Source organism: Chinchilla lanigera, unplaced genomic scaffold (genome assembly GCF_000276665.1).
Source record: "Chinchilla lanigera isolate Chin_1 unplaced genomic scaffold, ChiLan1.0 scaffold00008, whole genome shotgun sequence".
NCBI lineage: Eukaryota > Metazoa > Chordata > Mammalia > Rodentia > Chinchillidae > Chinchilla > Chinchilla lanigera.
The window spans coordinates 37368752-37379607 of record NW_004955409.1 but is presented as its reverse complement, the minus strand read 5'-3'; the positions used below and the strand labels follow the sequence as shown (position 1 = coordinate 37379607).

The 10856-nt window shown below is 49.2% G+C and overlaps 1 protein-coding gene and 1 non-coding gene across 4 annotated transcripts; one reads left to right on the top strand and one right to left on the bottom strand.

Annotated features, from left to right (window-relative positions):
* Positions 1 to 1573: 1573 nt before the first annotated feature.
* On the bottom strand, positions 1574 to 10101 carry Prmt5 (protein arginine methyltransferase 5). 3 transcript variants are annotated; one of them, XM_005377110.2, is made up of 17 exons: positions 10030 to 10101; positions 9202 to 9320; positions 8807 to 8892; positions 8498 to 8632; positions 7343 to 7455; positions 7176 to 7225; positions 6426 to 6589; positions 5820 to 5981; positions 5396 to 5473; positions 5242 to 5300; positions 5038 to 5160; positions 4775 to 4950; positions 4005 to 4114; positions 3708 to 3801; positions 3422 to 3538; positions 3032 to 3096; positions 1574 to 2108 (listed from the first exon to the last, which is right to left on the bottom strand). In XM_005377110.2, exons 2-17 carry the CDS (start codon positions 9302 to 9304, stop codon positions 1956 to 1958), a joined length of 1788 nt encoding a protein of 595 aa, XP_005377167.1. In that variant the 5' UTR covers positions 9305 to 9320; positions 10030 to 10101; the 3' UTR covers positions 1574 to 1955. The 3 variants fall into 3 exon arrangements, with proteins under 3 accessions (XP_005377167.1, XP_005377164.2, XP_005377166.1); XM_005377107.2 differs by having other exon boundaries at positions 9935 to 10090; XM_005377109.1 differs by lacking the exons at positions 9202 to 9320; positions 10030 to 10101 and adding an exon at positions 9935 to 10024.
* Positions 10102 to 10399: 298 nt separating this feature from the next.
* Trnar-acg lies at positions 10400 to 10472 on the top strand. The gene has a single exon. It is a non-coding gene; the product is annotated as a tRNA-Arg (tRNA).
* Positions 10473 to 10856: the final 384 nt, after the last annotated feature.

The window sequence follows — 10856 nt, the reverse complement described above, 5'->3', positions numbered from 1 at the left end:
CCATCAACTTTCCATTGACTGGCTAATCCCTCACAGATGAAGGGCGTGAAAACCTCATTTGGTAGCCGCCCATCACTCTCTCATTGGTTAAGTGATTGCGGAAGGCGGGAGAAAGCGTCCTGAACAAGAGTGAAGGAGCTGCTGGTCCTACTCACGATTCAACTCTTTGGGTAGAGCCAACGGAGGGAGGAAGGACGTCTTTGGCCGTCCCTAGTCTGATTTTACAAGTAGGGTACGTATTCGTTCCGCAGACAGCTTTGTAGAGAGCAGTTGCGCTTTTCTACTTCGGGGATGCGGGACTCCACACCCCCATTCTGCGCGGGTTCTGTACCCAACCCTCCGGACCATGGCCTGCTGAACTCAGTACTCAGGACCTGAGAAACGCAGTCTTGTCACAGACTCGTCTGCCACAGCGCCTAGTCCCACAGGTCACATACCTTCAGCTCAAATCAGTGCCCCCACACACCTCCCACTGCAAGGGTAAATTGAGTTTCTCAGGTAGTGCAGTATTTTGTCCTCTCACCAGAAAAAAACTAATCTCCACCTTTACTTTCTAAGCGCCTTCTCGACCCTCTTAGAGACTTCATCTGCCAAATATAGCTGCCAAAAGCATAGCTGGTTAGTTGGAGGACTTGATCTCTATGTACTGATACGTCATTGTACTGATTCCCTTATGCAAAGTGGAAGCCTGGACTAATGATCTCTTAAGATTTAAAACTGCAACCGTATGATTGACTCATTTTTTTGAGCCAGTGTTTGGGTAGCCCAGACTGGCCTCAAACTTGTGATACTGCTGCCTCAGTCTCCCAAGTGCTGGGATTATGGATATGGGCCACTACGCCTGGTTTAAGCCTGTGATTTTATTCAAACAAAATAGGTAGCTTTTTGCTGGAGATGACTGGGTAGCCTCGTTTCTCTTCTAAGTAACAGGTCTTGGCAGTGCAGTGGTCCAGGAAGGGAGAAGGGAAGCTAGCTATCACTGTCACGCTTTTCCCGCCTCCTCCCAGAGCCTGACCATGGATCCTCAGACAAGAGTTCACTGGAGCTGCTCAGGAAGGCCCATGTGTAGGAATCCAAGAGTTACCATTTTGTGTGCATGCAGCCATGTAGTTCTGGGAATGGAACCTTACTCTGCCCCTGAGCCACACTCCCAGTTCTCACTTAGTTTTTATTGTCATTGGTGATACTAGCGACTGAACTCGGCCTTCACCCTGAGCTACACATCCAGCCTACTGTATTTTAAAAATATAATTCTGAGCACTCAGGAGGCTGAGGCAGGAGGATCATTGTGAGTCTGAGGCCAGTCTGGGTTACAAAGTGAGCTCAAGGCCAGCCTAAACTGCATAGGCAGACCCTGTCTCAAAAAAAGAGAAAAAAAAAAAAATATAATTCTGAGACAAGATCTTGCTAAATTGCCCAGGCTGGGCTCCAACTTGCAATTCTCTTGACTCAGCCTCCCAGTGTTTCTTAAACTAGGTACAATGCATCTTAGCTGAGACAAGGGCATACAGACCTGAATGAATAGTCTTGGATCTAAGCAAAGTGTGGAGAAAGAGAGGCAAGGGGCAGCAGAGCAGAGCCATAACTTCGCTTTATTTGTATTTCCTCTTATGCAAAACCACCAAAACAAGAACAGAGAAGGACGGGGAAAGGGCGGAAGAGCAGTTCAATCACATGTTCTCAGGGCCATTCCACAAAGTCCTTAAGGCTGAGTGCCTGTTGATGCAGCCTCACATCCCACACTGTAATTCCGTACACCCTGGCCCTCGACCTTGGTAGAGTGCTGGCTTGAGCCCTGCAGTTAATCTTATCCTTTGCCCATCTTGTTGGAAAGTAGCAAAGCAGACTGAAAGGCTCCTCTCAGACGGGCAAGGGGACTCACAGATGTTCTGCACCCCTAGGTGTACTGCACCTTTTGTGCTATCTAGGCAGGCCCTAGATGCTTGCACCCAGGACTAGAGGCCAATGGTATACGAGCGGCCTGTGGGGTTATGGATCGCAGAACAGACCGGTGCAGTCACAGCCCATTCGTACCACACCTTCTTGGAACTGCTGCATCTCCAGAAACGCACACAGATGGTCTGGCCTTCCCGCACTGTAATGGGCTGCTGTAAGAAGGAAGACAGGGAGGGTCAGGGTAGAGCTAATGAGTTCGATGGAGCAATGCTTAGAGGAGCTGTGTAGATTAAATACACGAGAGGCTGCGCCACCCCTCAACTGCTTGTACCAAATCTATCAACAGGGAACAAGCAGACACTGAACAAATAATCAAAGGTGTGCTAGGGACTGTGCACATGTAGCAGGTGCCATAAACCTATGAAAGAGAATGCTGACCTCATCAAGCAGGTCAAGGAAAATTTATCTGATGGCAGAAATGTTCAGGGAGACCTGGAAGATTAGTTAGCTGGGTGGCGAGATAAGCAAGGAACTGTACAGGTCTGAAGGCCTGAGGCAGTACCTCTAATACCTCACAGTATTACAGGAACCAAAAGAAGCCTCACAGGGTCGAGGCAGCGGGAGCCAGGGAACAGCAGGTAACAAGGCAAGCAGAACTACAACTTTTTTTTTGTCTTTTTTGAGACAGGGTCTCACTATGCAGTTCAGGCTGCCCTTGAGCTCATTTTGTAGCCTAGGCTGGTCTCAAACTCGCAACGATCCTCCTGCCTCAGCCTCCCAAGTGCTGGGATTACAGGCGTGCACCACCACACCCGGCTTCTACACCAACTCTTATAAGCAAAGCTGCCACAGGTTTTTGCCTTTGTTCCAAAGAGCAGTGGGAAGACATTAAGGAGTTAGACAGGAGGGAGATTGGAGTTGTTGAAAGATGGTTCTTGCTCAAAGTAAAGAATGGATAGGAAAACTGAGGCAACTGCAGATAATCCCAGTGCCTATCACCAGGGTCCAAGAGCACGTTAGAGCGAGCAGAACATGGGTCACAGCTGAGTGTCATCCTCGGGGAAGGAAGGAAAGGGCAGGGAACTAATGGCAAAACTTACTCCTTAACCTACAGGGTCTTAAATGCAATTCCTACCTTAATGGGGAAGAGTATGGGGAACCATGAGAACATCCCAGGAGAGTGAGTCTCTGGACGGATACCTGTGTGAACAAAATAATGAAAATATCAAAGTCTCAGCCGGGTGTGTTGGTGCATGCCTATAATCCCAGCACTCGGGAGGTTGAGGCAGGAGGATCATTGTGAGTTTGAGACCATCCTGGGCTACAGAGTTAGCTCAAGGCCAGCCTGAACTGCACAGAGAGACCCTGTTTCAAAAAGACCAAAAAAAAAAAAAAAAAAAAATTAAAAATTAAATCAAAGTCTCTGCTGACTCTGGGGCTCCCCCGGAATCTAAACGAGGCATGTACACAAGCCACTCTGGCAGCACAGCCTTGCAGCCTGCCATCCCTTGCTGTAGACACTCACTCAGGGTGATGTCCTGATAAAGCACAGTCTCAAAGTAGCCTGCAAAGCCATGCAGCACCGTGTTCACCTCCACGGGAAACTCCAAAGTGCAGTAGCGGTTGTTGTCAATCATAGGATCTGTCAAAAAAGAACTGGATGACTGAAGAAGGGCCAGGGGCCCAGACAGCAAAACACAAGCATTGCCCAGGAATGGAAGCCTCACTCGCGCAGATTTAGGACACCAGCAGGAGAAAGCACAAGGGTGAGCTCAGACTTCTCCCGTCAGGACAGCCGTGCGAGAACCTACCTCTGTTGGGGTGGCTGAAGGTGAAACAGGGCTGGGGTGCAGAGAGCTGGTGGAAGTTGTGCAGGCGCACCACATAGGGCATCTCAAACTGGGCCTGTCCCGAGTGAGAGAGAGAGCGAGCGAGAGCTGGAGAAAACAGACAGGACACCAACTTCCCCAGGGAAAGAAGCTCAAGCTCCAAGGACACAGGAAAAGATGACAACACAGTTTCACTTCAACCACTTCCCCCCTTCTTTAGTGGAAGAGAACTACAGGACGAAAGAGCACTTCCTTCTGGAAGAGCAGCTCGCTCTTTACCTCAGGGTCACGGTCCTTCTCCCGACAGGCTCGGACCTCGTTGTACAGCTTGGAGGAGGAGATGGGAGCCAGGAAGGAGGTGTACTCCCCGGGGATGCTCACTCCGTCATCTGCACAGCAGGTGCCACGTTAGTTCCCCAGGGAGGAAAACGGTGCCTCTGCCCGCACCAAAAGCTCAGACCTTCCACATCACAACCAGCCAAGCTTGGCAAAGGCATGATGGGAAGAGACAGCTTGACGTCACCCTCCCAGGCGGGTCTGCTCCCAGCTCCTCTCAGGGGGATTTCACTTCTTTAACTTGCAGAGTTAGTCACCGAAGATTAAAACTGAAGGAAGCTCAGCTACAGTCGTGTGTTTATCTCACTGACGGGACAAGGCCTGAGGCACGCTTTCATCACTGTGTGAGCGCAGCAGTGTATTTAACACGAGGGCCACAGTGTCACTACATGATACGGTGCTTAGGAGACCACCACATGCGCAGTCCGGGTGATGGAGATGTCACTAGGTATTCTAATCTGATGGTTCGGAACTTCTGTGTGGAGTCACAAAGCTCCACAAAAGTTCCTGATGAAAGCTAAGCTCAAGGCACCTCTGCCAGCTCAGGGAGTCTGTGGTCCTCAGGTAAAGAATCTGCTCTACTCCACTCCCCTCCTCTCCTGTGCAGTGAGCAGCTCTCAAAGTCAAATGATCTGACCCAAGTCCACCCATCTCCCCCTGAACCCTGTAACTTCCCCCCGCTGCCCACTATATACACCCCAACCTGAACATACCTTTCAGGAAGTGCTGTGCTCCATCCAGACACTCCGGTGACAGCTCATTGTCAGCAAAGGAGCCCAGAAGCTCGCTGACAATGACGTCCGCTTTCTCTGGAGCCACCCATTCCCGCATGTCTGATGAGACTACTGTCACCTGGCTTCCCCATTCTTCAAACTGCCAGTTCTCCAGCCTGAAGCAGAGATCATACAGGTGAGGAGCGATGTTTCGGCAAACTGGCCACAGGGACAAGTTTCCGAGCAGGCAGGGTCCTACTCACGTCACCACAGCGTTTGGGTTCTTCTCCACGGCATACAGCTTTATCCGCCGCTCAGCCTGCTTGGCGGCCCGCAGGGAAGCATTCACAAGGGGACCCCGGCCTGCTCCCAGCACCATCAGTACCCTGAGAAGGGCAGAGTCAGGCAGATTAGGCATGCCGAGGAGTAGACATGCTTGCCCCTGGGGCAGCAGGAAAAGTACTCACTGGACATTGCTGTCCTTCTCTTCCTCCGGGACGCGGTCCAGCAGACATTTATAGATGGCCTGGAGGGAGAAGGATGGACGTCACGGCTACAATGCCACCCTGCCCAAGGTTATCCTGGCCCCGTGTGCATTCCCAACTGGGCCCAACACCGTACCTGCTGGTACTGCGAGTATTTGATGGGGTCCTTTTCAAACACTTCATAGGTCTGCGATTCCAGATTGTCCATCAGTGGCTGATGAATGGGAGGAAAAAGACAAAGTAAGATAGCCAGTTCCTATCAAAAGACACTGTATCAAGACATCAAACTCCCTGCCAGCTGGGCAAGGTGGTGCAAGTTTGAACCCAGCCTGGGCCGCTTCCTGACTTGGTGAGACCCTGTCTCAAAAATACAAAGGGCTGGGGATTTAGCTCAGTGTGAAGGCCCTGGGTTCAATCCCCAGTACTGTCAAAACAAACCAGAGCCAAAGCAAACCTTTCTACTATCTGCTGAGATCTGGTAGGATTTGGGCACCCACTCTCAAGAGATGTCCCCCCCCCCCCCCCCCGCCCGCCCGCATCCCAGTGTACTCCAAACCCACCTGGAGTGGCGACTGCAGATAGTCTTCATAGCCCTTGGCAAAGAGTTCATAGGCATTGGGTGGAGGGCGGTTCTGGCTTAAGTATTCCAAGTACTGGAGGTAGGAGCAGAATTCCTTCTCTGAGTGGTGGTTGGTGCCCGTGATGATGAACTGCACCTCCAACTACAAGACAAGCCAGGCCATCAGACACAGCCCTCGACCAGGACTCCAGGACACTGTATTACAGTTCACAGCCAAAGAGTCCTACCACAAAATAAGGCCTGGACCAACAGTTGAGTGTATGCCCACAAACTATGAAAGCAGCCTGAGGCTTCCGTAAACCTAAAAAGTCTCTAATACAATATAAACATCATCCTAGCTCAGAGCCACAGGAATCCTTGCTGTAGCTTCCAAAATAAAATCTGCAAATTGCTGAGTTTTATTCCTTTGGCAAGGTTTCTGGAGCTCCTACTGACACTGGCTTCATTGTGCTCAAGGCCCCCAACTTTCCTGAAACTGCTCTCTCTAGAAACTACAGAGGGAACCAGTCCCCCCCCCGCGGGGGGGGCATCATACACATGAAAATAACGGGTACAGCCAGGCCACCTTTAGAGCACTTCCACCCACCTTGAGGAGACGGAAGATCAGCCTCTGGTGCATCTTAGAAAGAACAGGAAATCCCTTCTTGTTAGTCAGGAAAATGCTGGTAGGAAGAATGGCTGCTTTGATGGGCTCCCCAAGCCAACGATCAATGACATGATTAGATGGGAGGTCTGCCCCAATTTCAAGAGCTACACAAGGAAAGAGAGAGACCTGTGAACCACTGTCAGGCAAGAAAGTCTTCCTTACTCCTTTGTACAAGATCTGTTTCCTCTTAAGAACAAGGCATGGGCATGGTAGACAGCATGGTGGCACACACCTGTAACCCATCCCAGCACTCAGGAGGCTGAGGCAGGAGGTTCACTGTGAGTTTGAGGCCAGCCTGGGCAAGTTCAATGCCAGCCTGAACTACACAGCAAGACCCTACCTCAAAAAATGACATTAAATAAAAGAAAAGACAAAAAAGGCAGAACAAGGCACAAGGAAAATAATCAAAATGTTGATTATCCATGAAACTGCTGATTTTTTTTTTCCCCGGGCTGGGGACTGAATCCAGGGCCCTGTCACTAAACTATATCTCTAGTCCTTTTTTCCACTTTTTTATTCTAAAGACAAGATCTCACTTAAACTGCCCAGGTTGGGATCCAATTTGCAGTCCTCCTGCCTCAGCCTCCCAGAGTGCTGGGATTACGTGTGTACACAACCACACCCTATTTTAAGGCTTTACTGATTTATTCATGAAAGATCATACCTATCCCAAGATCCTCACAGGCTTACCTACTGCAATTCTCTTGCTATAGTCACACAAAGTCCGGAAATTGTGCCACCTGTCCAGTCAAATACAGAAAAATACTATCAATATACAGCCCCCTGCCCTGCTATTTCCACCCAAACTTTCCCTCCGCTTACCCCTTCCCCTGGTATAACAGCAAAAGGAGACATACCACATCCACGTTTTCTCCTCCCCACTGTACTCCTGTGTGTGTGTAGTAGGTGCATTTTCAATTATATCATCTCTCAGGTCCTCTGGTGCCACCAAGGGTACCCTCATCCAGAACTGCACACAATTGAATACCAATTTAGAACTCTGTTTTGAATTCAAGTCCAGCAAGCTTTCCCCAGTTAAAAGTATCTTGAGCTAGACCTCAAGCTGTCCTTTGTTTAGAACTGGGGACTTTGTTTGAACCCGGGACCTTCACTCTGGGTTATATCCTTAGTCTTTTTAAAATTTTTAATTTTGAGAGAGGGTTCACTAAGTCACTAAGTTGCCCAGGCTTGGCTTGAATTTTTGATCCTCCTGCCCCAGACTCCCAAAGTGCTAGGATTATGGGCATGTGAGACCATGCCCAGCTCAAGTCAATCCCTGCATATACTTTTCTTAACTTATGATTCTAAGTATCTTGTACATATCTTTCTACAAATATTTGCCACCTTTTTATTTTCATTTTAGCTAGAAACAATTATATATTCTGCATGGGGCTTTTGGTTTTATTACATAATAATGGAGATAGAATCCAGGGTCTTCTTCATGCTAGGCAAGTGATCTACCATTAAGCTATACCTTCAGTGTCATATATCCTACATGTGGGATTTTTTTCTTGGTTTAGTTTTTCCTTTTTTATTTTTTTGTCTTTTTGAGACAGGGTTTCACTATATTGTTTAGGCTGGCCTTGAACTCACTTTGTAGCCCAGACTGGCCTCAGACTCGCAGCAATCCTCCTGCCTCAGCCTCCCAAGGATTACAGGTGTGAGCCACCACACCAACTATTCGTTTTGAAAGTCTGCATACTATTTTTTTTTTAATCTATGTATCTACCTAGTAGTGTTGGGATCGAATTCAGGGCCTTATCTATCTATCCATCCATCCATCCATCCATCCATCCATCCAGTAGTGCTGGGATCGAACCCAGGGACTTACCCTTCCTAGTAAAAGCTCTACTAATGAGCTACCCCTCTTGCCCTGCATAATACTTTTAGGTGGGGGGAATACTGACATTTCAGTTCTGCCAAATGCACCACTGAATGGCTGGGTACAAGAAAGTACTTAGCAAAGCTCAACTATCATAACATGCACCAGGGAACAAGCCCGGCAGCCATACCATGGAGGAGTGGTGGCCAGTGTGGATGTGGTTGGTCAAAACTCTGGCCAGGTTTGTGTTATCTTCCTGATTAAGAGGCAGCAGGAAAGCTGGAAGACCCAGATATGCCCCAAAATTCAGCTCTTGTAACATGGCCTGGAATAGAGATCCAGAGGAAAATGTTAGGAGATAACAACCAAATCTTTTTAATTGCATTGTATGAACTGATTTACTTTGGTATCCCAGGTCACTGGGGAGAGGGATGACTTCCCACCCACCCCGGTGACAGAACTAATCTTTATAAAGATTCCAGGGAGAGGTCAGTCTTACCGCCTCAGAGTTCCTGCGGATCTTCTCCACTTTTGAGTCTGGATGAATCCATGGGGAAAGCTTTCCCACAATTAGCGTATTCCAGTCTGCACTCCCCAACCCAAGAAAGATAAAAGACTGAATGAGGCTCAGCACTTTACTTGTTCAATTCCTAGTTCTTAGCAGGAAGTAAAAAGCAGAGGTGAGAAACAAAGACTTTTTTTTCTATCACAGATATGGGATAGTCTGATGCATAATAGAGAACTAAGGCTTTTAGCAATAAGCCAGGGAAAACAAGTTATCTATATCTCAGGTACTGACCAATATATCCAAGTCAGGAAAGGAGGAGAATGAGGGCCCTGATAAAGCAGAAGCTGTGCCTCTAATAGTTAAGGAGCGTATGGGATGGTCCCTACCCCTTCCTGACAGCAGTAGGTCTGATCGTGTCTGGGGGCCAGGCCGATTCTTAGCAGGTTCCTGAGTGAACTCCCTCTTGAAACGCGGGTGGAAGACAGGCATGCAGAGGAAATCAAACCTACAACCGCGACAGACCCAGAATCATCATGTAAAGTGAGCAGCAGAGCCTAGAGACCCAAGCAACTGGGTTTAGGCTATTTTGATTTTCCACAGCCCTTTCAGGAACCATCAGTCAACCCACTGGGCGCCTGGTTTCAGCCCACTTCGGGGCATAGCACTTCTGTTACACTGTACTTCAATTTCTCCCCACAACACGGCCATGGAATAGATGTGTAAGGAGAAAAGAAGGAAATCCACGCTAACTAGCATCATTCGTTCTCTTCTGGACTGGCACATCCAGGTTTGCCCCAGTACTCCTTCATGCCTCCCCACTCAAGATTAAGCTCTTCTCACCCTTGCCCACTAACACTTCCTCCCACTCCCAGCCAACATCCTCAACTTCCAAGGCCCTAGAGTATTGGCTGTACATCCCTTGAGTTTACCAAACAACTCCCTCGACTTTTGGACTCAGTGATCACACGCCCCCATAAGTTTCAATCCTCGCGTGACTGGGGGCCGAAGGTTCTCCCCTCCGAAAGTAAGGTTCCTCACGCCCTCGTCCCCTATGACTAGTCTGCCCTCTCCATCCCCGAGTTCGAACTCCGCACTCGCTTGCGGAGGTGCGGCCCTCACCCCTGCTTGGCCACAGCCCCTAGTGTGTCCGCTATTTCGGGGACGCAATTCAGATCCCTCCCGCTGGACACGCGGCTCCCACCGGCACCACCGACCGCCATCGCCGCCATCTTTGCCCTCGCGCTCTCCACGCCGGGATTCCTTGATACCAGCAGCCAATCACAAAGCCGAAAAGCGTCCTCAGAAGGCGGGACGAGTCGCCCTAACAACCAGAGCGTCTTCCACGGCTCGCGAGGCAGAAGGCGGAGGGGGCGGTGCGGTACCGTCCGCCAATTGGAGGACAGGACAGTGACGTCCCGCGTGGCTCCCGCCGCGTCCACCAATCTCCGGGGCTGCTCGGTGAGGCGCTTCAGTCTCCCACAATGCCTCGTGTATCTGTAGAACTCTGCTAAGAGACTACACGTCCCATGAAACCCTGCCGTATAAGCTTGAAGTGTCATCACTGAGACCAGTGTTCTCGTCTCAGGGCCAGTGGCGCAATGGATAACGCGTCTGACTACGGATCAGAAGATTCCAGGTTCGACTCCTGGCTGGCTCGTTGGGACTGGTACTCCTTTATTGCAACCCTAAGCTGGCCGCAAGTAGCTACTATGTCTAGACTTCCCTTTCTAATTTTTTGCTTTTTGCTTAGTTTCCTCATTGTCTCTTCACGCTCACATTTTCAGGTCTTAAATTGTTTGGGTTCTGTAGCTATCCTGTGTCATGTTTTCTTATCACTCCCTTCAAAGGTGTTCCTTGTATCTTTTTAAAAATTAATTTGAGTACAGAAAACTGAGTTAATGGCTGAGATTGCTACAAATGGGCTTTGTTCCCTTACTGTACTACATTTTAAATAGACTGGCTAAGCCAATAGTTCTAGTGCTTCTCTATCTCGAATACAGACGAGGTAAACAAACACGCGCACAGCCCTGGCGATAGAGAA

What these genes read in the sequence shown, in the direction of transcription:
- Prmt5 (XM_005377107.2), bottom strand. Translation starts at nt 10,044, where the DNA reads ATGGCGGCGATGGCGGTCGGTGGTGCCGGTGGGAGCCGCGTGTCCAGC. An exon ending in GGGGCTGTGGCCAAGCAGGG is followed by an intron (nt 9,321 to 9,934) that starts GTGAGGGCCGCA and finishes TCGCGGTTGTAG; the next exon opens with GTTTGATTTCCTCTGCATGC. An exon ending in TTATCAGGACATCACCCTGA is followed by an intron (nt 3,097 to 3,421) that starts GTGAGTGTCTAC and finishes TTGTTCACACAG; the next exon opens with GTATCCGTCCAGAGACTCAC.